The sequence below is a fragment of the Pituophis catenifer genome, unplaced genomic scaffold (genome assembly GCF_029215685.1).
Source record: "Pituophis catenifer annectens isolate HBS135680 unplaced genomic scaffold, rPitCat1.0.hap2 SCAF_1, whole genome shotgun sequence".
In the NCBI taxonomy this organism is placed as follows: Eukaryota; Metazoa; Chordata; class Lepidosauria; order Squamata; family Colubridae; genus Pituophis; species Pituophis catenifer.
Window position 1 is genome coordinate 100418844 of NW_027256881.1, and position 27896 is coordinate 100446739.

Consider the following 27896-nt stretch of genomic DNA (forward strand, 5'->3'; position numbering starts at 1 on the left):
AAGTAGTTCAATACTTTAAATATCTACTCCATTTCAGAAATAAAATACAGTTCTGTTAATTCATACAAATTAAAGCATGCCCATATTGCAAGTACCATTATTGGAGGATGTTTCACAAATATTTTGAATGTGTTTCTATCAGACTTAATAGCTTTTTATTCCAAAAATATCCAACAGCCATTTCCTTTAATGGTCTCCTGGTGTACAAGATCCTGTGTTTTAGGTCATCTTCGTCCAGAAACCTTCTTTATCTTCAGGAAAAAGAGCAAAATGTTCTTATCAAATCATTTCCTCTGTCTACCTTCACCAATCTGGGTTGTCCAAGTATGTACGGACTGCAACTTCCAGGTTCTCCAGCAAGCATGAGCCCTTGAGAATTCTGGGATTGCAGTTCTGACAAATTTTGATGGTGCTTAGTTGAAGAAGATTTTGCTTTTGCGAATAATTTTAAAACCTGCTGGAGTTGAAGTCTTGAAGAATATACTATGCTGATGCAGCCATATAAAGTCATGCTTCTCTAATGGCCACTTAGTAACAATCTTCTATTTTATCTATCACTTTTATTTGATTGACTGAACTGCCTGATACTCCTGCAGAACCATTATCTACATTAATTACATCACTGCTTTCAGAGATCATCCTCCTTTGTTGTTAGCTATCTCATATATTTAATTTCTTTGGCTTATAATTACTCGTTCCTTTTCCACACTCAATGTTACATTGTTTATCCTGGGAAAGAATAGCCTGTGTGTATGATTCTCTGAGGGAATAATGAAAAAAAAAAAGATGTTCAGGAATGACATAGAGACAGCTAAACAGTGAGGGAGCCTGTGGAACAGGTACTGTAGGCTCTCTTTCTTGGGTTGTAAAAATGCAGAATTCTGCATATCCTTCAAGTACTCCTATTTCTGTGATATATTCAGGTTCTTCTATTTCTATGATATATTAATGAAGTCACTATACATGCATGAATTCACTATATATTGCCATTGAACTCTATTGCCTGGTGTATTAGTAATTCCTATTTGAAAAAGCAGAACTATGTATGTGGGAAAAGAAGGACCAAACTTCTTTTTTTAATTTTCCACTTCCAATCTGTCATGCTTCTTTTCTCGTTGTCCATGCCCTTTTCAAAGTAACATTATTATAAATGTGATCCTGTGTACATGTACAGAATATTGAAGTTAAATATGAGACATGGATTTTAAAAAGTAACTTTCGTCTATTCCAATTCCTGAATCCTAGTGGTTAAGAAATATTCTGTGTGTAAAATAGTTTTGCTTCACTAAACTTGTACTTTTAAGAAATGTTTAAATGTTCTTTGGGATGCGGAGAGAATGATTTTCCAGTTTCTCTGCTTGCCTTTCTTTTCTTACTGGATTTACATCTCTAATCTTCCACAGGAAGATCAGGAAAAAAATAATTTATAGATCTACTCTGAATATTCTGATTATCCTTGCTGAACCAAAATGAATGCCCCAGAGCCATGTCCATTACTGAAAAATATCCAAAATTTGTCAAAAATACTAATTTGGGGACTTTTTTTAAGGGGTTAGGGGGATGGGAACAACTTCCGGAGGTCTCATGTTCCCATTCTCAGTCATTAGAGATGAGTCTAGCATGTTTTTTGGTAGACTTACCGGTAATATTAGACTTAATATTTGTTCCTTGCCTATAGAGGAACTTACTTCCCTTCAGTGTTTTGAATTCAGCTGTATGTTAATTAGTTTCTCCTGCATTGCATATTCCACTGTAACAACCAACTTGCAATTGATAAAATATATGAGAATGGAAGAATAAGGTAAAAACATTTGATATTATACATGCCAGGCACAGGCAAGCAAATCTACTCGTGAAATGTCCAAGTCAACAATTTTATTATGTTCTATCTATATTACAAGTTTCTCCCCAGACTGCTTGCCTTCTCTTGGGAAGAACTAGATAAGGTTCCATGGAACTTGGGGCAGAAGGGACAAACATGTGCCTCTTGTGGCTATGCAAGGACTCAAGGCTAGTTCCCTGTTTGATCCCTTCTCCCTGCCTGACTGAGAATTTCCCAACAGTACAGTAATATAACTCATATGTCAGCCCTTGGGTCACTTGGATATACTGTATTAATCTACTTCCCCTCCTAAATAGAATGGGAACATTGGGCCTGTCTCCTGATATCCAGAGAAATACTTCATAGTAAGTTAAACTACTATTCTTGATCAATGCATTCTCCAACACTGTCAGTTCATACTAGAATAGGACATTTATATCTTCTGATTTCCTGTAGTAGAAGGCAATCAAACATAGATGGCTTGAAGGACAGGAGGAGGAGCCGCTACCCAGTAAACAGTCAGATAAGTGGGATTGAGCCCAGACCAAGAAAATAATTTGAGAAAATTTCTCAAACAAGCCCTAGATAAGGTGGGGCGGGACACACTGACATTGAAATAACATGGTTGCTATTGGCCCCAAAATGTAAAACAGACTTAGGAACCAATGCCATATAGGTCAACACTATTTTTACTGTGACTACTATAATAACAGAATGTTGCAAGTCTGAATGTGTTTTTGCCAGCACTTAATTTTATTGTCTGAAGGTAGGAGCGGCTTGAGACATTTTCTCGAGTTATTTTCTTGGCCCAGGCTCATGTGCTGCTCTTTTTGTTTACTTATTTAAAAGATACACCCGCTACCCTTTGGGTGAGGTTTCAGAATTACATGCAGAAACAAGACAATACTTTCAATGTATAAAATGCAGTCATTGGTGAGGAGAATGAAACAAAGATATAGAATGCAGATGAACAGAAGACTTGGACTGAATTGGGCCAAAACACGTTAAAGCTAATTATCAAGCGTATTTTAAGATGGTGAAGGTAACAAAGAATAATTTTTCACTAATGTTGAATTCTTCACAGTTTTGTCCTGCAGGGATTTTTCAAATTCTTTTTATAAACTAATTAAAGGGGGAAAATCCCGGCTGAAGTTTTGCTTACTTGTTGAATATAGATAAGATTGCTCAGAATGCCATGAACTGGACTTTATGATTCGTGCAAGTCATTATTGTTGAAATGTTTGTGAAGCAGCCACATGAACTTAATAAATGATGTGACTGCTTCAACAGTTCAAAGAGAGATGCTTCATGTATACTCCCAAAGCACCTCTTTACAACAAATTGTACAACCACAATAACTTGATTTCCCTTCAGAAGGCTCGTGATCAAATTTCTCCAGCAATCCTGTGAAGGTTTCCTTCTTAATATACCTTCATTGTCAAGTTCTACCCAATTTGGTAAATTCAGAAATATTGCACTACAATTGCTTTACTTCTTAGGTTTTGGACTTGGTCTGCAGATATTAATATTTAATCTGCACTTGATCATAGAGCTCACTGGTGATTTTTGGATCAATCAGTCAATCTCAGCCAACCTATCCTATCAGGATACTGTTGTGAAGATGAAATTAGAGGAAACTTCGTATAAACAGCCTTGAATTGTTAGAGAGAAGTGAGATTTAAACCCTTCATTCAGTTTATTGGTTCATTGAATTCCTTTTACTTGTACTTAGTTGAGCTGGCACATGGAAAATGTATCGTTTCAAAAAAATATAGTCTTCCAGTATCCAATTTAGCAACTTAATTTGTCCTTCCAGAGTTTTAAAATTAGATTTTTTTTCTCATACCAATGATGCTGGTATGCAGTCTGATTTCTCCTATGTCGCCACCCCACGTGTATTAGCTGTAGTGAATGTGCAGCTCTTCTATTTCATGAGATCCAGACATAGAAAGATTAAAAAAAACATGTTAGTGGACCTGTCCATCTAGATAATGGGCAGAAACAATTGAAGCCCAGAAAAATCAGAGGCCGAGAAACCAATCAAGAGAGTCAATATTCCCTATGGGTTTTAAAAATGGAAAAGACAACCTCCATTTTGTCTTTGCTTTTGTCTTCAGTATTTTTCCCCCATTAAGGCTGGCTGAAGACAAGTTCAGAGCAAAGCCTCCAGCCAGCAGTTACCAAGCTGGAAATTAGTGAAGTTGGACAGCAAGCTAACACTAGCAAAACTAATTGTAATATAGTTTCTGCTCTTGTGAGAAGCAGGTGAGGGAGGAAGAGTTCAATTTATGTGCAAAAGGCAGGTGTTTTTACCATTAGGTAGCATTAAACCTTCTGAACTCCACATGGTTTTTGTACCTTTAGGCTCAACAGCTACGTGGGGTTTTGTTTTATGGGCTGAGATCTAGGTTATGTGAATCTGTTTTGAAGTTTGTGCATTTGTTGAGATCCTGAATCTGATGGAGCAGTTTCCTAGCTCATTCCTTTCAAAAAGTAACTGTTTCTTTTTTTTAATTTCAAACTTTCTTCTAAATCTTGAACCTAGATATAAGAAAAATGGAAAGTTCTTAATGAGCCAGAGAGTCTCATTCTAGGAAAGGAATCTAACTGTTAGCACAGATCTCCAGGCCTCTAAAAGAAAAGGGTTATCACTTGCATCTTGGTAAACCAGCAATAGAAGGGGATTTTCCTAGAGTAACATGACTGGTAGCATTCATAGTTGGCTGTGCCAAAGTGTTGTAGGGAGAATTGACAGAATCATCAAAGTTGGTTTTCGAGACCCATTGTGGGAATGCATGGGATTTCAAAGTATCATATTCTTAATCCATTATTCTAGCCCATTTATGTAAACTGACTTCATAGGAAGTCTTCAAGCTATTCATTACCCAGGAGGTGGATACTGTATAAGGACTTTTTTCTTCTTTGCAATTGATATAAATTGTGACTAGTTGGGAACAGTCCTGCTAGATTTTATTTTTAAAAAAGGTATTAGATTTTCCTAGTAAAATAAATGCATTTTATTTTCCTGGTTTGCTTTTCTGGCTAGATGTCCTGACTAATTCCTAACATGATTCTCATAGATTGCAACCTTAAATTAAATCTTTGGAAGTCCTTTCTCTTAGCTCCTGTTGATTCCCTAGAGATTTCTGTTCACAGTTTGACACCATCTATCATCTCTAGCTAAAAGATGCTTAGCTCTGTCTTGCCACAGACTCCAGATAAAAAGCTGGCTAAGTTTGTGGATGATATCAAACAATTCAGAGCAGCAAATTGAAAGTGTGATTGTGATAAGATTCTGAAGGATCTCTTTAAACTGGGGTGAATGGTCACCCACATAACAGATAGAGTCAATTTAATTAAATGTAAGGCAATGCACAATGCCAAAACTCTTGTCTGAACATACAGTCCACTGATGTGGTCTGAATTGCCTATAACTAAGAAAAGTATCTTCAGGCCACAACTCAGTAAAGAGGTTGGGTAACAGCTATGAAAAAGGCAAATTGTATACTAAGGATCTTTAGGAAAGAGATTGCAAGTAAAACTCCTAACTTTGTAATCTCTTTGTACACATCTTTGTTTGCTTATTTATTTATTTGTTAGATTAGTTTGCCATCCATTTCACTTTCAGGTGACTTGAGGCGGCTTACACTATTAAAAACCAGTAAATCCATTAAAAATAAATGTTTCTAATAACAGTAAAAATTACAAGGAATGTTGTGCTCACATCTGGAATATTATGCAGACATCCCATGAAAAAAGTGCTGGAAAATGTACAGAAAAAGCCAACTAAAATGATCAAGGCATGCAAACACTTTCTCTGGGATAAAAACAACTAGAATTTTATATATTCATGCATAATATCATGCACGGCATGGAGAAAACAATTGGGGGGAAATTTCTCTCTTAAAATATTGGGACCAGGAATCCTTTGCTGCAGCTGCCTGGAAGGAGAAGAGGTAAAAGAAGTAAAGTGCATAACTAACCTTTGGAATTCATTACCACAAAATGATGGATAGGATAGGACAGGACAGGACAGGACAGGACAGGACAGGACAGGACAGGACAGGACAGAACAGAACCACAACACCATACAACACAACACAACAGAATTCAATTCTTTATTGGCCAAGTGTGATTGGACACACAAAGAATTTGTCTCCAGTGCATAAAGTCACAGTGTAGATATAAACAGCAAGTAATAGGTCATAGATCATAAATCATAAGAAACCAATAGGAGAAGATAGTAGGAAAGATGAGAAAAGATGAGAAATGATATATCACTTGACACAACTCACACCTGACCCATCACAAGACACATCAAAAAGACCTATCACAAGACCCTATACATACTGTACACCTGGTCACCAGACGTGACCTCACCATCACAAGACCTACTGTCCACACAAAGCCCTTATAAGTAGAAGAACACTTATTTATTTATTTATTTATTTATTTATTTATTTGTTTGTTTGTTTGTTTGTTTAAATTTCTATACCGCCCTTCTCCAATATAGGACTCAGGGCGGTGAACAGCCAAAGTAAAAACAAGACATACAAAATCTAAAAACTGTTTAAAATAATTAAATATTTTGGCCGTAATTAAAACAATTCCAATTTAAAATCAGTTTAAAATTTAACTCAAGCCAGCCCAGCTAGTTGAAATAAATGGGTTTTCAGGACCCGACAAAAAATCCGGAGGTCTGTTATTGTACGTATCTCTGGGGGGAGGTTGTTCCAGAGGGTGGGCGCCGCCACAGAGAAGGCTCTCCCCCTGGGGGTCACCAGCCGACATTGTCTGGCGGACGGCACCCTGAGGAGGCCCACTCTGTGTGAGCGTACTGGCCGGTGGGAGGCTATTGGTGGCAGAAGGCGGTCTCGTAAATACCCCGGCTCTGAGCCATGGAGCGCTTTAAAGGTGGTCACCAACACCTTGAAGCGCACCCGGAAGACCACCGGGAGCCAGTGCAGCTCGCGCAGGAGAGGTGTCACATGGGAGCGCCTCGTCGCCCCCATAATCCCCCGCGCGGCCGCGTTCTGGACCAGCTGGAGCCTCCGGGTGCACCCCAGGGGGAGCCCCATGTAGAGAGCGTTGCAGTAGTCCAGGCGGGAAGTGACGAGTGCCTGAGTGACTGTGTGTAGGGAGTCCTGATCTAGAAAGGGACGCAACTGGCGTATCAGGCGAACCTGATAAAAAGCCCCCCTGGCCACGGCCGTCAAATGATCTTCTAAAGACAGCCGTGCGTCCAGGAGGACGCCCAAGTTACGAGCCCTCTCCGTGGGGGCGAGTGATTCACCCCCAATAGCCAGCGGTGGTATCAGCTGGCTATATCGGGACGCCGGAAGCCACAGCCACTCGGTCTTGGAGGGGTTGAGTCGGAGCCTGTTTCTCCCCATCCAGGCCCGCACGGCCTCCAGGCACTGGGACATCACTTCAAGGGCATCATTGGGGTGGCCTGGGGTGGAGATGTACAGCTGGGTGTCATCAGCTGAACATTGATATCCCCTAAATTCCACTGAAGATGTTACCTAGCCCGGTAAGCTCAGAGAACGAACCTCCACCCTCAACTATCTTTGTGTCTAGTTGCTTTGGCATGCAATGCTCTATAGTGGCATCCTGAGGGGAGAAGTGGAAATAGATTATGTCCAGGATGCAAGGGGTCTGTAGATATTTTCCCAGCCCTCTTTCTAGTTTTGCAGAATACAGATCTTCAATGGAAGGCAGACTGGTGGTGATTTTTTTTTCTACAGTCCTAACTATCCTTTGAAGTCTGTACCTGTCCTGTATGGTTGCTGTGCCAAACCAGATGGTTATTGAGGTACAAATGACAGATTCAATAAATCCTCTGTAGAACTGTATCAGCAGATCCTTGGGGAGGATGTGCAAAATTTATTGAGGCAGGAGTAGAACTTACTGTTTCCTTCTGAGCTATGAACCTTTCCTAGACTTATGCCATTCTGGGAAAATTGGAAGCAGTTTGTGGTGTTCTTGAGATGGTTCAGTCTCCAAACAGGATTGTTTCATCTAAAATGATGCAGGAGGTTGATTACTGTAAATGAAATAGGATGGGCACTAAATAGCATTTTTGTCTATTTTATTTTATTCTATTCTATTCTGCCTACTCTCTTTCATGCCAAGGGAGCTGTAATAAATACAATTTTTTAAATAAACATATGGTAATACCTTTACTCATTTGAAGTAGGTTTTCAAGTGAAATTTATGCATGGTTTGTTCATCTTGTTATATCACTATTTCATTTTATTTTATTTTTTTGTCTGACTGTTATACACCTACTATGACAAATAGTTAAACGTAGTATTTTATTTTCTAAAAAGCTGTTTAGATTTTGTATCTTATTTTGTTTCCTAGATATATGGGCTATTGGCTGTATATTTGCTGAGTTATTGACTTCAGAACCTATATTTCACTGTCGTCAGGAAGACATCAAAACAAGCAATCCTTTTCATCACGATCAGCTTGATCGCATATTTAGCGTCATGGGATTTCCTGCAGGTAAATTCAGTGACCCTTAAAACATTATAAGAAATCTTTGATCTGGATTGTTTTCAATGAATAGATTTTTCTTCATATGCATGTATTCCATTCAAATACAATTTTATCAATTTGGCTTTTGGTCAGCAAATTCATGTGCTTGAACAGGTAGCCCTCGACCTAAGATCACAACTGAGCCCAAAATTTCCATGGCTAAACAAGACAGTTGTTAAATGAGTTTTGTCCCATTTTATGAGCTTTCTTGTCACAGTTATTAAGTGAATCACTGCAGTTGTTGAGTTAGTAATGCAGTTGTTAAGTGCATCTGGCTTCCCCATTGACTTTGCTTGTCAGAAGGTCACATGACCCAGGGACACTGCATCCATCATAAACACATCCCAGTTGCCAAGCATCTGGGTTTTTATCAGATAATCATGGGGATGCTGCAATAGTTGTAAGTGTGAAAAACTGTCATAAGTCACTTTTTTCAATGCCGTGGTAACTTTGAATGGTTGTAAGTCGAGTTACTGTAGAATATAGAGTAGACCAGAGATCTTCAAACTTGGCAGTTTTAAGACTTTAAGCTGGCTGGAGAATTCTGGGAGTTGAAGTCCACAAGTCTTAAAGCTGCCAAGTTTGAAGACCTCTGGAGTAGACTGTTTCCAGTAGCTTACCTTGTGCTACTTTAACATTTTCCAAATTTTTACTTTACAAAGATAAAGACTGGGAAGACATTAGGAAAATGCCAGAATATCCTACACTTCAAAAAGATTTTAGAAGAACAACGTAAGTTATATATTTCTGGTCATTATATTTTAAATATATAATTATCGGTATATAGTTTTTATTATTTTTATTTGGGAGGTTTGGTAGTAAAAAGAAGCATGATGTAGATTTGGACATAAAGTTTCATCCTTCTCTATCTTTCTTTTCATGAAAGGATAATTGTTTGTAACAAATTCTTCTTTTTTGGGATATGAATTTCAGAAACACATTTGTCAAACTTAAATGGAAGAAAATGGGATAAATTCAGCATGACCAAGAAACTAATTTAATTTAGATAGTATGTGAAATCTCAATTATCATTTCCTTATAGAAAGGGGGAGTACGTCATATTGAGACTTTTATTACAATACATAATTCTAAATCATGAGTTGTGGCTATTATACATGCACTTACCAACTGCAATTGAGACTGGCAACTAAGCAACACAATCATATAAAGTAAAACATCACATTACCATGCTCAGCTTATAATGTCAGTTAAGCATGTGTGCCGTAACCATGACTTTCACTTCCTGCCAGCTTTCCCATTGGCTGCTTGTTTAATGCCAGCTTTGAAGATTGGAAATAGCAATCTCATGTTTGTAGGATGCTGCAACCATCATATGTGTGCACCAGTTACCAAGTGCCCAAATTGTGATCACACAATTGCAGGGTTGCTGCAATAGTCACATGTTCAAGGACCACTTATACATTTCCTTTTTAGTGCTGTTGTAACTTCAAATGGTTGCTGAGCAAGGCATCAGTAAGCAAGGATTTTATTTTAAAATACCTTCTTATTATTTATTTATTTTATTTTATTAGATTTCTATACCGCCCTATTCCCGAAGGACTCAGGGCGGTGCACAGCCAAACAATAAAAACAATAAAAACAGGCTTAAAATACAAATGCTTTCTATGTCTCAGTTAGATTATTATCATTTGATATACAGGTTGTCCCTTCAGCTACTTTTCCCATCTTGCCTTGATTAGGATGGCCAACCACCGTGAGAGGGTGGTTGGATGGTTTCCCTCAGCTGGACTGAATGTGAGGACTCCTACCCATTACCGTGAGAGGGTAATGGTGACTCTTCCAATTAACTTAGTCTTGCTTCCTGGACATCTGAAACCATCATTAGAAACCCCTAGGCCATGTCTAGGCCAAACCTGTATTATCACTCTAGTGTTAAAATGTATTCTAGGGCAAAGCTTCTTGCGCTGCGAGATTCCCCCCTCTCACAGGCCTGGCCCTCTATGTTATCGAGGGCCCACCTTAATGACAGATCTTGGGACCCCGAGAGGTGGCATGTCGCAAAAAGGGGATTGAGGGGTTTTTTAAAGACTTTTTTAAATAGACTTTTAAGGGGTGCTGAGGGTGGGGGAGGTTATGTGGGTTTGGGGGAAAACCCACGGGGGTTGCAGACCAGTCCGGTTGCTATTAATGGTGCCGTAGGGGGTGCGGACTCTGGGGGAAAGGGGACTGTTAGAATGCCCTCTAGTGAGGGCTTCTCTATTAACACGCTGAGTGGGAGGGGCAGGTATGGCGGGAGCAGGGGGCCATATCATGTGGTGGGGGCACGTGCTCGCTATCTCCGAGCGATTGCGTGCCCCGGTCCCCTTAGCTCTTCCCGTTCCCCAGGCTGCTTAGAGTCTCAGCGCCCGAGTCTCCGGCTGATGTTATGTAATGCCAGGTCCGTGGTAAATAAAGCCCCCCTCATTTGTGATCTTATTCTGGGGGGGGAGCGGACCTGGCAGGTATCACAGAGACCTGGTTGGGCCATGAGGGGGGAGTTCCCCTCATGGAGATGTGCCCATCAGGCTTCCGTGCATTTCATCAGCCGAGAGCTCAGGGCAGGGGCGGGGGGGGTGGCGGTCATTCTAAAAGAAGGTCTTGATCCGAGGGAGACCACTGTACCTCAGATAGCCGGATGTAAGTCCCTTTTTGTGAAGTGGGGTCGTGGGGCGCAGATGGGTCTGTTGATCACGTATCTGGCTCCCTGCCACGTGGCAACGACCCTGCCCGAGCTCCTCAATGTTATAGCCGAGGTGGCAGCTGATACCCCCAGACTTGTGGTCATGGGGGATTTCAACCTGCCATCCATCGGTGAAACATCTGAGGTAGCTCGGGAGTTCATGGCTTCCATGACGGCCATGGACCTGACCCAAGTAATTCACAGCCCTACTCATATGGGGGGACACACTCTGGACTTAGTTTTTATCTCTGGTCAGTGGTTGAGTGGCCTTGATATAGGGGATGTAGATATTGAACCCTTGTCATGGTCTGACCACTCGCTCCTTCGACTTGATTTTCTGACCGCCGTACCCCGTCGCAGGGAGGCGGAACCGACCAGGTGGTTCCGCCCCAGGCGCCTGATGGACCCTGATAGGTTCCAGATGGAGCTTGGGCCATTTCCTGAGACTCTAGCTCATGACTCGGCTGATGACCTGGTGGCCGCCTGGGATAGGGCGGCTGCCGGGGCTTTGGACCGGGTCGTGCCTTTGCGGCCTCTGACCCGGCGCCGAACTCACTTAGCCCCTTGGTTTTCCGAGGAGCTGAGGGAGATGAAGCGCCGGAAAAGACGCCTAGAGAGCGGTTGGAGGGCCAGTCGTTCCGAGTCTGACTTGACACTGGTAAGGTCTCATATTAAGACCTACCTAGTGGCGATAAAAGCGGCGAAATCTAGCTATTTTGCCGCTCTTATCGCGTCATCAGATAACCGCCCAGCCGCCCTGTTTAGGGTGACCCGCTCCCTCCTCCATCTGGGAGCGCGGGAGGACCCTTTGCAGGGCCGAGCTGAGGATTTTGTACAGTATCTGGATGATAAAATAACTCAGATTCGGGAAGACTTGGCCGCCGACTGGGTTAGTTCAGATGAGATGACTGAGGCAGGCCTTGAGAGTGTTATCTGGGAGGAGTTCGATCCTGTGGCTCCCGAGGACGTGGACAGGATCTTGGGATGACTGAACGCAACCACATGTTTATTGGACCCGTGTCCCTCCTGATTGGTGCTGGCTTCCCGGGAGGTTACACGAGGCTGGCTCCAGGGGATTATTAACGCTCCTTTGAGCGAGGGTGTCCTGCCGGCCGCCTTGAAAGAGGCGGTGGTGAGGCCTCTCCTCAAGAAGCCATCCCTGGATCTGGCTATTTTGGCTAACTATCGTCCAGTCTCCAACCTTCGCTTTATTGCGAAGGTTGTTGAGAGTGTGGTGGCGCGACAGCTTCCCCAGTACCTGGATGAAGCTGTCTATCTGGATCCGCTCCAGTCCGGCTTCAGACCTGGGTACAGCATGGAAACGGCATTGGTCGCGTTGGTGGATGATCTCTGGAGGGCCCAGGATAGGGGTTATTCCACTATCCTGGTCCTATTAGACCTCTCAGCGGCTTTTGATACCATCGACCATGGTATCATGTTGCGCCGGCTGGAGGGACTGGGAGTGGGGGGCACCGTTCTGCGGTGGTTCTCCTCCTATCTCTCCGACCGGTCGCAATCTGTGTTGACAGGGGGGCAGCGGTCGACCCCAAGGCGCCTTGTTTGTGGGGTGCCGCAAGGGTCGGTCCTCTCGCCCCTCCTGTTCAACATTTATGTGAAGCCGCTGGGTGAGATCATCCGTGGTTTTGGGGTGGAGTTCCATCAGTACGCTGATGATACTCAGCTGTACATTTCCACCCCAGACCATCCCAATGATGCCTTGGAAGTGATGTCCCAGTGCCTGGAGGCCGTGCGGGTCTGGATGGGCTTCGACTCAACCCTTCCAAGACCGAGTGGCTGTGGCTGCCGGCGTCCCGGTATAGCCAGCTGACGCCATCGCTGGTTATTGGGGGCGAATCATTGGCCCCCACGGAGAGGGCCCGCAACTTGGGTGTCCTCCTGGATGCGCGGCTGTCTTTAGAAGGGCATATGACAGCCGTGGCCAGGGGGGCTTTTTGTCAGGTTCGCCTGATATGCCAGTTGCGCCTCTTTCTGGACCGGGACTCCCTACGCATGGTCACTCAAGCACTCGTCACTTCTCGTCTGGACTATTGTAACGCTCTCTACATGGGGCTCCCCTTGGGGTACACCCGGAGGCTCCAACTGGTGCAGAATGCGGCTGCGCGGGGGATTATGGGAGCAACGGGGCGCTCCCATGTGACTCCTCTCCTGCGCGAGCTGCATTGGCTTCCGGTGGACTTCCGGGTGCGCTTCAAGGTGTTGGTGATCACCTTTAAAGCGCTCCATGGCTTAGGGCCAGGGTACTTACGAGACCGCCTTCTGCCACCAATAGCCTCCCACCGGCCGGTTCGCTCCCACAGAGAGGGCCTCCTCAGGGTGCCATCGGCCAGACAATGCCGGCTGACGACCCCCAGGAGGAGAGCCTTCTCTGTGGTGGCACCTACCCTATGGAACAATCTACCCCCAGAGATACGAGTGATCTCCGACCTCCGGATTTTTCGTCGGGCCCTAAAAACTTATTTTTTCCAGCTAGCCGGTCTGTCCTGATTTTAGGGTTAGTTTTAAAAAATTTAATATTTATTTTAATTGACAAGTTTTAAATTATGGGCCAAATTTATAAATTATTTTAACTTTATTTTTAACTGTGATGTTTGTATAGATGTTTTTTATCTGGCTGTTCACCGCCCTGAGTCCGAAAGGAGAAGGGCGGTATAGAAATTCGAATAAATGAAATGAAATGAAATGAAAAAGTGCCACTGCTATCTGTATGTGGTTTATTGTATGAATCAGGAAATAAAATCTTGTGAAATGTAATTAACATATAGTAAAACTTTTTTTTTATTTTGATGCTACCTTATTCTTTTGATTTCATTCTTTGTTTCTTTTTTCAGATATGCCAATAGTAGCCTCCTCAAATACATGGAAAAACACAAAGTCAAGCCTGATAGCAAAGTATTCCTTTTGGTAAGTGACAGAGAAGCTTTATTTTTCTTTTTAAGTAAGTTACACTCTTAGTATCAAATAGCTGTAGAAGAAAACTTTGTTGCTGCTGAAGTAATCTTTTGTTTTGTAAAGTTAACAGTGCGATCCTTTACATTTCTAATCAGAAGTAAGCCCCATTCAGAGACGCTGAAAGGATATATAAGATGTCACCTTTACTATATTCTGGCAGAAAATGAGGTTTAAAATGTACAGATCTATGTAAACATTCTTCTCAAATTTATATCACCAGGAAGAAATAGAGAAAGAAAAAATTAAACAATATATAGAAGGATCAGAAATGAATAAAATCACAGAAGAACAAAGAGAAAATCTAAATCCAAGACCTCAGTGCCTTCCGCCGTGCCCTTAAAACCCACTTTTTCCAGCAAGCCGGGCTGGCTTAAGAAGAAATTTTTAAATGTTTTAATTGGTTTGTGATTTTTAATTTTTGGGCCAAATTTATATATATTTTAATTGTTTTTTAATATTTGTATTTCATGTTCTTAATTCTGGCTGTACACCGCCCTGAGTCCTCAGGGAGAAGGGCGGTATATAAATTGGAAATAAAATAAAAAAAATAAAAAATAAAAATAAATAGACCAATAACTAAATTGGAAATAAAATTGGCACTGAAAAAACTAAAAAATAACAAAACACCTGTTCCGGATGGGATACCAGATACCAGGAATTATATAAAAATTGACAGGAAATATTGGGAGAAATAATGTTAGAATTATATAATGATGCTCTGGGAAAAGCAAAAATCCCGAAAACTTGGACAGAAGCGATAATAACCATTATTTATAAAGAGGATACAGATCAGCATTTAATACAGAATTACAGACTAATCTCTTTATTAAACACAGACTACAAGATATTTGCAGCAATTATAACTGAAAGAATTAAAAAAATTTTGAATAACTATTTACACCCAGATCAAAATGGATTCCTTCCTGGGTGACAAATTAAAAACAACATGAGAATAATAATAAACACATTAGAATTCTACGAAGCACACCTGGAAAAACAAGCTTCACTGGTTTTCCTTGATGCCCAAAAGGCATTTGACAATCTGAATTGGAAATTTTTAATGGAACAACTAACATTTATGCAATTCGGGACAAAATTTGAAAAAAATGATAGGGAAAATTTATACAAAACAAACAGCAAGAGTAATCATGAACGACGATACAACAGAACAATTCAGTATAACAAAAGGGGTAAAACCGGGATGCCCACTATCTCTACTTTTGTATATATTAACGTTGGAGATGCTCCTGAAAAATGTTAGACAGGATCAAGAAATAAAAGGTCTAAGAATAAAGAATGAAGAATATAAGGTTCAGGCTTTTGCCAATGAGATAGTGTTAATAGTAGAAGAACCGCTAGAATCAGGACCAAAATTAATTAAGAAATTAGAAGAATTTGGAGAGGTAGCGAGACTTAAGATCAATAAAAACAAATCAAAACTAATAACCAAAAACCTTACTAAGAAACAGGAAAAAGATTTGGAAATCAAGACTCAAATTCAAGTAATCAAGAAAATAAAGTATCTAGGGATCTGGTTAACGGCAAGAGGTTCCTCAATCAAAGAGGATAGTTATGACAAAATAGTATTACAGATTAAAAAGGACTTGGATAGTTGGAAAAACTTGCAGATATCATTATTGGGAAGGATTGCCACCATTAAAATGAATATTCTACCAAAACTACTATTCCTTTTTCAGATTATACCAATAAAATTGGAAAAAAAGTTTTTTGAAACATTAAATAAAATAATTACCAAATTTGTATGGCAGAGAAAGCGACCAAGAATTAAACTTAAATCTCTACAGGATACAAAAGACAGAGGGTGAGTAGCACTCCCAGAATGCTACCAAGCTGCTGGCATAACATGGTTAAAGGATGGATAGAACTAAGAAATAAGAGAATATTAGCGATAGAAGGTCACGATCTACAAGTAGGATGGCATGCTTGCCTCTGGGATGGAAAATATAAAATACATAGTTACTTTAAGAGACATATAATAAGAAATGCATTATTATAAATTTGGCTGAAAATTAAAAAACAACACTACACAAAAATACCAAGTTGGCTTTCACCGACAGAAATATTTAAACACCCACATTTAACAGAATTAAATAAAATAATAAGATACAAAGACCTAATAGCTCAACAAGGAAAACTGAAATCAAAACAAGAACTGGAATCGGATTTGAACAGAAATATAGATTGGTGGATATATATACAAATTCAATCCAAACATAAAGAAGACACAAACACATATGAAATACAAAGAGAACCGCACGAATTAGACAAAATTATATTAGGTACAGGTGAAAAATTAATTAGCAAGATATATAATTTTTTACTAAATTATAAAATGGAAGAGGAGATAGTGAAAGATTCAATGATTAAATGAGCACAGAACTTTAATTATACAATAGATTGTATAATTTACTTGCCATTTGGCAAGTAAATTCAAAATTAACATTATCAGCGGCATACAAGGAAAGCCAGTTGAAGATGTGAGCCACGGGCCTGGTGGCTCAGCAGACTGATAGCATTGTGATTAACACCAGTTCTCTGCAATTACTGTAAGTTCGAATCTCACCAGGCTCAGGCTGACTCACCAGGCTGACTCAGCCTTCTATCCTTTCTAAGGTAGGTAAATTGAGGACCCAGTTTGTGGGGACAATAAGCTGACTTTGTATAAATATACAAAAGTATGAAGGCTATTGCTTAACGCATTGTAAGCCGCCCTGAGTCTCCGGAGAAGGGCGGCATATAAATCAAATTTAAAAAAAAAAAGATGGCATTTACCACCAACAAGAATCGCAAAGATGTTCCCAAATAATGATCCAATATGTTGGAAGTATAAGAAAACTCATGGAACCTATTACCATCTATGGTGGACATGCCCAGCGGCAAAAAAATTCTGAACAAATATAAAAAAATGGTTAGAAAAAATAACAGAGCAAACAATAGAAAGAAAACCAGAAACATTTCTATTAGGAATATTTACGAGAACATATACCAAAGAAATAAAATATCTGATTTTACACATCATAACAGCAGCTCAAATAATATACGCACAAAAATGGAAACAGAAAGAAACACCAACGGATAAAGAAGTGATAAAAAAAGTTTTAGAATGTGCTGAGATGGACAAATTAACCAAAGAAATTAGAGAAAAAGAAGAGACAGACTACTATACAATTTGGAACAAATGGTATAAATGGCTTGAGAGCCGAAATAAAGAATAACATAAATAGGGGAGAAAATAAAATGTAAAATAAGTATGCAACAAATATATATATGTATATTTATATATATATATAATGTATATACATTAGTTAATTGCTTTAAGGGGGGAAAAAGTTAAGCATGAATGGGTTTTTCAGGCATCTGAAACAAATATATAGAAATGTATAAAATTAAGGCTATTATGATTAGAAAATATATTGTAATCAATCAAAAAAGGGACAATGAAGGAAATGAAACAATATGAGAGACATGAGGGGGAAAAATTACAGCGGAAAGCAGACCACGAAGAAACAGTTGTTAAAAAGAGGATATATTTATATGTTGTATGATACGTGTTTGTCATAATGTGTATTAATAAAACAATAAAACTTTTTTTAAAAAAAAATGTACAGATCTAAAATATATTGCATAAAAGATCTGAAATTCTTTTTGGTGGCCAGAATATCCTAGTATTTTTAATATTATTTAAAGTTTTACCTACACTGACAATAATAATACTTAATAATTCATGTATTAACTAATTTGTTAGGTTTATATCTCTTCTTTTAAAATTAAAAAAAATTAAAATGGCATGCCTTGCTTTTCGTTTCTCCCTAAAACACCATGTGGCATAGGCTGAGCTGAAAATAACAGGCTGGGGCCAGTTATCTACTCTGCTTCCTTGTCTGAGCCAGATGCTCCATACGGTTCTGTCGTTTATTGCCAAATTCATCCAAACAACTTACTTTCCATTTCTGAATATCAGTTACAGCGGAAGAACAAGTATAATAGCCTTCTGTTAGCTCCATGTTTATGGAGGGGGAACCAGTGTGATGGAATGAAGCTTAGATCAGATCAGATCAGATCTCATTGCTTGCCAGAATTGTTTCCCTTTCTCATGCTGGGCTATGATCAATGTAAGGGATACTTCTACATTTTAGGTTTTCTATTTTAGGTTTTCTAATATTTTTAACTATATGATATATATTTTCTGTATATAGAATGCCATAAGTTTATTTGTATTTGTTTTATTTTAATATTATTGGTCATAATACTAAATACCATGTTTCCCCCAAAATAAGAGCCTGTCTTATATTTTTTTGAACCCTGAAATTAGCGCTTGGCCTTATTGCCATGCACTCAAAAGCCCGATTGGGCTTATTATCCGGGGATGTCTTATTTTTGGGAAAACAGGGTACATAATGCTGTCATTGAGTTTTACTGAGAAATTCATACAAACTGGCTTTTTTGCAGCTTCAAAAACTTCTGACTATGGATCCGACTAAAAGAATTACCTCAGAGCAAGCTTTGCAGGATCCTTACTTCCAGGAAGACCCATTGCCTACATCAGAGTATGTTTTTTTCTGTTCTTTGTAGTCCTTCCTCCACTGGTGTATAACTTAATTTACTTTCCAAATCGCTCTCTAAACTTATATAAAAATAAAAAAATAGCCGTAATATGTGTTTGATTATATCTCTGAAATATTCATGTTATAACATAAAAGATTTCTCTTTTATAATAATAGATCCATACTCGGATTTAAAATGGCATAACCAGAATTCTATTCTTAAAGTAGTGTCAATAGTAGGGACATTTATATTTAAACAGAATTGAGTGTAGAAATAGATGGAATATACTCCAGTCATCTATAAACATTTCTTAATACTAGTGAAAGATTTCATTACAAATTGCAGCTTCTGAGGAAATGTTGCAGAGGTGATAGATGCCCAACATGACATTATTATCAGCTTTTTCTCTGGATCTCCCCCCCACCCCCCGCAAGTTTGCTTCAATTTCTATGTTCTTTTACTGGGCATTAAATCCATTTAATATACGAAACTTCATTTTGAGTAAACATGGATAGGACTGCATAGTAAATTACTTGAATTTTACCCTAAAGGATGAGTACACTAGATCTGTTTTGCTCAGTAAGGTAACAAAGGCTTATTGATGGGAGAAAATATTATTTGCTAAATCCTTTTTAAGCATCAGTAATGCTAAAATTATGTTAGAAACACTTTTTGAAATGAATGCTAAATTAGATAGAAACTTCAAACCAATAATTCTTTTATGCTACACATACCTAGTGTTTTTCAACTGATTTGAAATGAAGACTGATATTGAGCGATAGTCTCAAAAATAATTATAGACTTTCTATATTATTTTGAGAGGATTATAAACAAAATGGTATGCGCTACCATCTTGGTACCAATACCTAATTATTAGTGTTTTTGGTTGATGGTTTATGAAGGAAATAGGAAAAATCAGCCTTTTTCATAATGAATTGCTCTTCATTTACTGCCCATATTTTCTGATGCAAATAAATTGGTGCAACAAAAACAATTCAATTAAATAGTGACCAACACATGTCATGGACTATGTTACACATAACTGCCATGGCATTAATGATATTGTCACAGTCAACATTTTTGTAATGGATCTATCAAGCACTTATAGGAACATTCGAAAAGATCTTCCATCACTGCAGATTTATGGCAGACATCAGTTTAATACTGACGAGAGAGTGATTTGTCCATGACAATAGAATCACATGGGATTCCTCACCATCAGTTCCACCTATCAAATTCTGTGTGTAACATGTTGTAAGTGTGGAGTCAAATTCTAATTGGAAGAGATCCATAGTTGTCATAGAGGGTATGACACTCCGAGCTGCTTTTAACATATACAATGAAATAGCCTAAGATAAGGAGACTAAAATAATCAACCTGAAATCACCATGACTAGTTATGGTGAATATGTCCAGTGTGTAACAACATATTGACCATATTAAAATGAAAGCAAATATTCTTCATTTCATCACATTTCTGCTAGAGATGTCCAAAATTTTATATGATCTCTAATACATTTTTTAATGAATATAAGATTGTAAGCTAACATATACTGGTGCAATTCCACTGTATTCTTCTGTTCCAGTGTTTTTGCTGGTTGCCAGATTCCATACCCCAAACGAGAGTTTCTTAATGAAGATGAACCCGAGGAAAAGGGTGATAAGGTATAGTTCATAGACCATGTTATCATCAGTAAAAAATAATGTTTCTGAGGGGGAAAACTTATAGAACATCAACCGTTACTCTGACCAGAATTTCTGGTCAATATGATTGTAATGCAATGTCATGGGACATACTCAAAAAGGGCTGCATGTTGATATGTGATAATTACAAGAAATTAGATTGTTTAAAACCGAATAATCTTTAGTAAGTTTAGATAATGGAAGTAACATATAGCTGGAATAAAAAAGGGAAAAGGTCTTAAACCCATATATCCAATAGTCTTAAAAAAGTCATCAATTGGCAATAAATATTGTGATGGGTTTTTTTGTAGTGATGCTGTGTGAGTAGGAGGAGGATATAGGAAGGATATTGCTCAGTGACAAAAGATCATGCATTCTGAAGAGTCCAGGTGCAGTCCTTGATATCTCTCATTAAAAAGGCTCAGGTACCAAGTACCTTTGACCCTGAAGAACTACTGCTATTCAGTATAGGTAATTTAGATCGAAAGTCCTTGTTGATGTACAACAATGCCCCATGTTCCTATGGCAACAAAGAAAAAAATAAAATAAATTAGAAACTTCAAGAAGAGCTTCATACTATCAAAGATCAAAATTGTGGAAGCAAGCCAAAAGTCTATTAAGAATGAGAATAAAAGTTGCAGGACATGAAATATTCTAGTAAATGAGCTATATTTACTTTTGTTCCCATTAAATAATATATTTTTTTTAATTTGATTTATATGCCGCCCTTCTCCGGAGACTCAGGGCGGCTTACAATGCGTAAGACATATATTTGTATTCGTTTATTTATTCAGTTCATATGGTTTCCTATCTCAACCAGTGACCCTGGGAAGCAAACAGAATTAAAATAAAATAAAAACAATTATAAGAATTAAAATACAAAGCAGCCGAGAACAGTATTAGTAGTACTTGTGTGTCAAACTTGTGGCGTCACGTTGCTGTCGTGACATTTCGTGATGTTTTTTCCCTTCGTGAAGCTGGGGTGGGTGTGGCTGCACATGACGCATCTGGCCCGTGAGCCACCAGTTTGACATCCCTGCGACTAGTACAACCAAGAAGAAGACTCCTGTTTTGATTCTAAGACTTAAGAAAAAGAATTTTCCTTAAGTGGAGCTTGATTCCTAGTGACTGCATAGACGTAGCCATAAAATTTTCTCTGCAACAATAAATTAATTATTAATTGCTTTAAGTCTAGGAGATAGATGCAGTGATAAATATAGATATCAATATCTTTACCTCTGGTTTTTGCTCCACTTTGTTTTCAGACTTGCCACTTTCTGTGACATTAAGTCTGCTGAATTCTAAAATAGATTGTAAATAAGTTTAGTTGTTGCAGATGTTAACAAATGGCTCCAGCTGGTTAAATTTCAACCAATTACATTCCATCAGCTATTTTGGCCTGGGGCAACATCATAATCATATTCCTTTGACTAATACACAAATGCAGATTATAGTTCTAGCTGGCTTTTCCCATAGGACAGTATCGTTCCTGAATATTGGTTCATCTATTATAGTAAAAGTATAAACATGGCTTTAATTGTAATTCTTGGCAGTGATAACAGAGTTGTATAATTAATGGGAGGAATTTTATTTGGTTTGTGTTCTCCTTTTTTCATCTCACAGTGAAAATTCTTTATTGCATTGAGACACATGGAAAAAGACACAGTGATTTCAAAGCCTTTTGTTTAAAAGGGCTGTTTGGCCATTACTGTACCTCAACATTTAATTGCACTTACTTTGCTGAAAGTTTATACTCAAAAGTCTACAAACATTGGGACCAAATGTTAAAAGAATAATCATCTAGTTTGACTCTTAAGATTTACTTAAGGTTTGTTGTTATGTTGCCTTCCTTTCTTGTCCTCAGACTACTCCAAATTTTCTGCTGCTTCTTTGTCCTCTTTATTGTTGTGTTAATTGGAGTACTTTCTCTGTCTTTGACCTGACTTGGAAAACCTATGTCCCAATCAGCGTCACTCTCTATATCCTGCTATTTTTATAATTAACTGAAAGATTCATTCCTTTCCTTTCTCTATAACATCACTGGCTCCAGGAATTCTGATATTGAACCATAGATTTTGAGTAATATGGATTTCAATTACTATAAATCAACCAAAGTCATAGATGAAGTATAAGAGGCAAGCATTTAAGCTGTAACCATCTCATTCCAAGATTTGAGATAAGGGTCTTTGCAAATTTTATGGAAATTTTATATTCCTATTTTTTCTCTGTTACTTTTGTTACTTTTGTGTTATGGTTTTAAGAAGAAAAATGCAAAAGTAGAAAGCACAGCAACATACATCTTAAAAAAGCCATTATTTGCAGTCTTTGCTCTAAAAATGAATACGTTCAACCATACCATTGTTTCAAAAATGGAAGGGACAAGCAAAGCCTATTATCGTGTGTATAGAATAGTCAGTAGAAATTGGTGAGGCAATGAAAGAGCTACTTTATTTTAAGAGGCACATAAGTGTCACATATACAGTACATGAACTCATTTTTTAAAAAAGATGGCCACTGTAATATGTTTAAAAGACATTCAAACAATGGCTGAATAAATGGAAAGCACCTACCAAAAGAGGAAGTCCAATATAGAATTTAAACGATAAACTTGCTTATCGTTATACCGTGCATTTTTCTAAGGAGTCTACAGAGTCTTTCTTGATTCAATTAGAGATCTGATATCAGATGAGCAAGAGAAGGTCAGCCAGTTATATAAAAGATTTATGGCTCAGTGAAGTTTAGCCTTTCTCATCCTAGTATAGATGTTCCTTAGGCTCTCTAAACATTATATTACTCTTACTGAGCCAGTGTACTGCTTGTGTACATTTCTAGGAATGCTCTGAGAACTACCCTAAGACTAAACCTCATGGTAATCCCAGCTCTCTCTCCTTCCCTTGGATTCGATCTAGAATCAACAGCAGCAGAACCAACATCAGCAACAAACAGGACCTCAGCAGCAACAGCAGCAGCAAGCAGCACCTCAGCAGCCGCAGCAACCACAGCCACAAGCAGCACCTCAACAGCAAAACAGCACCCAGACCAATGGAACTGCGGGGGGTGGCGGGACAGGAGGTGGCGGGACTGGGGCAGGTCTCCAGCACAGCCAGGACTCCGGCCTCAACCAGGTGCCTCCAAACAAGAAACCACGCCTTGGGCCTTCAGGCACGAATTCAGGCGGGCCTGTCATGCCTTCAGACTATCAAGTATGTTCCTTTTTTCCTGTCTTCTTTATATCATCTTTGGTTGCTTTTCAAGGATTGAGGGGAAACAAGTTAGGAAACGCCACCATAGGATGGCTTGTCGTAGAACTAGAATGTTTTTATGGGCCCTGCTCAATTTATGAATGTGTGTATGAATGAAAGCATGTATTCCTGCATAAGAAATAATTAATTGCCACTTTTCAAGGTAAATCTTGCTCAAGACAGTTTTCAAAGTTTGAGATACAGGTGTTATGGTTAATTAAAACAATACCCTTCATTTTATTATAAGAAATAGATCCAGTTCAGTGAGGTGAAGCTTTTTGCATTTCTTTTGCTGATAATACTATGAAGTTTCACAAGTAAAGTTTATTGTAAAGTGCTGTAAATATTCACAGGTAGTTACAGGTATCAAAGAGACAGTAATTCTATATCCTTCCTTGCCCAGTCATTTGATTGGTAAAGATGTTGGACCATTTTCCATAATTCTTAACTATGGAGCATAATGACTGGAAATATGTTGTATTGTTATTATTAAATAAATTATGCTTGTGGAAAGTAATTCATAATCTTGAGTGCAGGGGTCTGGTCATTACATGTTGATGGTAATCATCTCTGTAGTTACATGCCATAATATTCTCTTGTGACTCTTTAGTGCCTATTCCATTGTGCTCTGTGTATTATCTCTAGTACATTTATGACTTCATCTGGCCATGGTAACTGCAACAACAGTCATCTGATACATTCATTTTCACAAAATTAAAATATATTAGCTGTCACAAATAATAGCATGTGTATATGTGCATGTATTTTCATTAAATGGTTTTTAGAAAGTTAATACTGAAGTATCAATACATATATTCAGGCCTATCAAGTTCTGGCATCAAGCTGTTTCTTTATATTATGCATTGAATTTTATGAATCCCATTCTTCATTCCCCTTTTCTAAATTTTCTAAATGCAAATTAGACATGGCTGTTTTCATTATATTTATCTAGCTACTTTCCTCTTTGGGCGACTTTAAGAGAAAGTGTCTCTCAATGACAAACCATCTTTATTTTATTTGTTTAATGTAAATTGTTACATAGTCAATTTGTTTTCTATTTAAGCATGCTAATACCAAACAAGCTTTCCAATTGGCATTTTATGGAATGGAAAACTTTCCCCATAACAAACATGCTTGCTTGTTTATTGATGCTGCAAACACACAACATATAGAATGTCACTAAACTTTGAACAAATTTTGGATGGTAAAATTTGGGGGTCATTCCTCAACTTTGTGGGAATGTAGGCAGCACATGGATATGCATCTCTGCCTTATACAATGATTTTGCTTCAGACAGCTAGCTGTTTAAAAGTGCAGCTCAGAATGTAGTCCCACCTTAATCCAGAATGATTGGTTAGCTGGTTTGCATGGAAACAGTAAGCATGGTTAAAATATTAGACTCTCTTCATGTAAGTCTGTGCCTGAAGATAAGCATTTGAGGCTCTGGTTATACATAGATTTCAAGGAGAAGTTCACTAGTGTCTTGTTTGTCCTCACTGTCAAATCCAGTTTTATGAACTCAGATTCAAAGATTAAAGATACCGTATTTTCCGGCATATAAGACGACTGGGCGTATAAGACGACCCCCAACTTTTCCTGTTAAAATATAGGGTTTGGGCTATACTCGCCATATAAGACTACCCCTCTTCCAATGCACACCAAATAAAAATTAAAAAACATCAACTGGCTCACCTACAATGTAAAAGCAGCTGTGCTAGACCCAAAATGGCCCCTGCAACAAGCAGGAACCTCACACAGCCACAAAAAGCCCCCCCAAAAACTTTCACACTCTATACACACACAACACAACTGGCTCACCCACAATGTAAAAGCAGCTGTGCTAGACCCAAAATGGCCCCTGCAACAAGCAGGAACCTCACACAGCCACAAAAAGTCCAAAAAACCAACTTTCACACTTTACACACACAAAATTCCACATACAGCTTTGTGAGATTTTGTGTGTTTGTGTAGTTAGAGTGAAACACTACAGAAACACACTAAATCTCAGAAAGCTGCACAAATATTATTTTATTTTATTTTTATTTTATTTTTATATGAAAGCTAAATTTAAAACTTCCTAAACTTTAAATGGCTAGGTCTAAAAAAGAACAACTAAAAAAACCCCAATTGACTATTTTTTTAAAGATCCCAAAGGGGAAAAAAACTCACCCAATAGAACAGGGGTCTCCAACCTTGGCAACTTTAAGACTTGTAGACTTCAACTCCCAGAATTCCTCAGCCAGCTTTGCTTTGCTGGCTGAGGAATTCTGGGAGTTGAAGTCCACAACTCCCTGCCTGCTTGATTGCAGGCAGGGAGTGGCTTGCTGATGGAATGGATTCAGGCAAGCGAAGCAAGGCAAGCGTTGCGACTAGCAGCTGAGGTAAGCAAGCTGGAGGGGGAAAACTTTTTTCCTTTTACATGGTTTCTGGCGATCCCAGCTGAGTTGCAGGGAACTCAGCTGGGATCGTCAGAGCTTGGATCGCCAGAGCCATTTAAGGCTCGTCAGAGCCTTTCGGGCTGGTCTGCCTGGTTACAGGAGAACGACACCCGGCGTATAAGACGACCCCCGACTTTTGAGAAGATTTTCATGTGTTAAAAAGTCGTCTTATACGCCGGAAAATACGGTATATTAGATTAATATTAGCATCTGGCTTTTAGTTATTCAACCTAAGTTTTCTCTATTACCAATAGCTAAATATTCCATAGACAAAGGAGAAGTAAGGAAGACAGGGAAAGAGGGACATGCCAGTCTCATTTCCTTACTTAAACCCATCCAAAGGAAATGAGAGGGAGCTTGCTGCAATAATTCTTTATGGCCATCCTCCACCCCCTCTTTTATGATAACAGTTCTGCTTCATAAAAACATTTATTTATTTTTTTTGCTTTTTTTGTAGCACTCCAGTTCACGCCTGAGTTACCAAAGCAACATTCAGGGATCTTCTCAGTCCCAGAATACAATGGGCTATTCAACATCATCTCAGCAGAGTTCTCAGTACCATCCGTCCCACCAATCTCACCGGTACTAAAGAGACTTCATAAAGGGTGTTAGAAAGGAATGAACTAACAATGAGTGGACTCCAGCAATATGAAGTTCATAACCATGAGAAGAACCAAAAAATGCAAATTGTGATGCAGATTTTAGAATTGCAAACTTTTTATTTACTAATTATTTTAAGACAAGAGACAGTTTTTATCCTTTTTTGCCATAAAGGAGATTCTTGTGAAGTTTCCCTTCAGCTTGCTTTCGCATGTGTTCCATTGTGGTTACTCGATCTGATCTGAACCAAGCACTTAAACTTCTTTAGCCTATGGAATTGTTGAAGGATTCCTGGTGCACCTTTCTCGTGTTGTAGTAATTGCCATAAATCTAACCTTTTCCAAATCCTTTTACCAGGATTTTAAATTTTTGGAATCTTGAACTCCTGGGCTTTTCAAGCTTGTATATAGTTAATTTTTTTACTAGGCAGACCAGTTTAGCTATACAGGTATAATGCACCTTTTAAAAGCACTATGTTATTTTCACAGGATATTACTCTTTTGCTCATGGATGTCAAGAACAGCAGATTTTACTATTCCAGAGTATTTTATTATCTTTTTAGTAGTCTAGTTTTCAGATGAGATATTTAAAAAAAAAAAGAAGAAAAGAAAAATATACAACCCAAGTCTCTGCAGCAGCTATTACATGTTATGTGTTTGGATTGAACACCAAACAGAAGATTATGAATGTTTCTTTTATCATTCAGATGAGCATCCCATAGATGATTGGTCATTTTCTTCCAAGTGAATTGACTGAAGCTTTGCTTTATTTTAAGGTATGGAAGCAAAGCAGAAGACATCAACTTTTGTGGCTCCAGTAGAACAAATTTGTCTATAGTATCTTCTTTAGTGGTTATCTGTTACCTGCAGTGGTGTCTTTGCTCTGTGTTGAATCTCTACAGTTGGGGTTCAGCATCAATGGGATAAAGGGCAAAGAAGGCTTTGCCACTCCTTTGGGGAGGCCGGGTAGAGGGACAAAGTGTACTCTAATATATATGTGCATCCTTCATTTGTTTCTTACCTAGACTTTGATTGAATTTTGATTTTGAAACTTGCAGCAAAAACAAACAAAATGTGCTGTGGCACCTTAAAAGACTAATAATTTTGTTCTTGCATTAGTATCTGCCTAGTTGCAGAAGACTTGCAATCATGAACCTTGAGAAGCCATTATTGATGTTGCTGTTATTCCTTCATTATCCAGTTGAAGCAGATCAAATACTGAAAAGGAGTAGTTGAACAATGTATTGAAGTTGCTTGGCCTTCTCATGTACAATACACATCTGATGTTGTTGTGTCACTGCAGTGATTGATCCAGATTAGATGTGATAGATAAAATATGCTATACTGAAATGTT

At 38.7% G+C, this 27896-nt stretch overlaps 1 protein-coding gene across 1 annotated transcript in view; it reads left to right on the forward strand.

Annotated features, from left to right (window-relative positions):
- Positions 1-27003, forward strand: part of CDK19 (cyclin dependent kinase 19) — an 84755-nt gene extending 57752 nt beyond the window's left edge. Inside the window, 7 exon segments of the mRNA XM_070953315.1 lie at positions 8189-8332; positions 9028-9097; positions 13895-13967; positions 18486-18583; positions 20167-20245; positions 23173-23466; positions 26401-27003. Of these exon segments, the coding sequence (XP_070809416.1) occupies positions 8189-8332; positions 9028-9097; positions 13895-13967; positions 18486-18583; positions 20167-20245; positions 23173-23466; positions 26401-26532 (890 nt within the window). The 3' untranslated portion in view covers positions 26533-27003.
- The last annotated feature ends 893 nt before the right edge of the window (positions 27004-27896 follow it).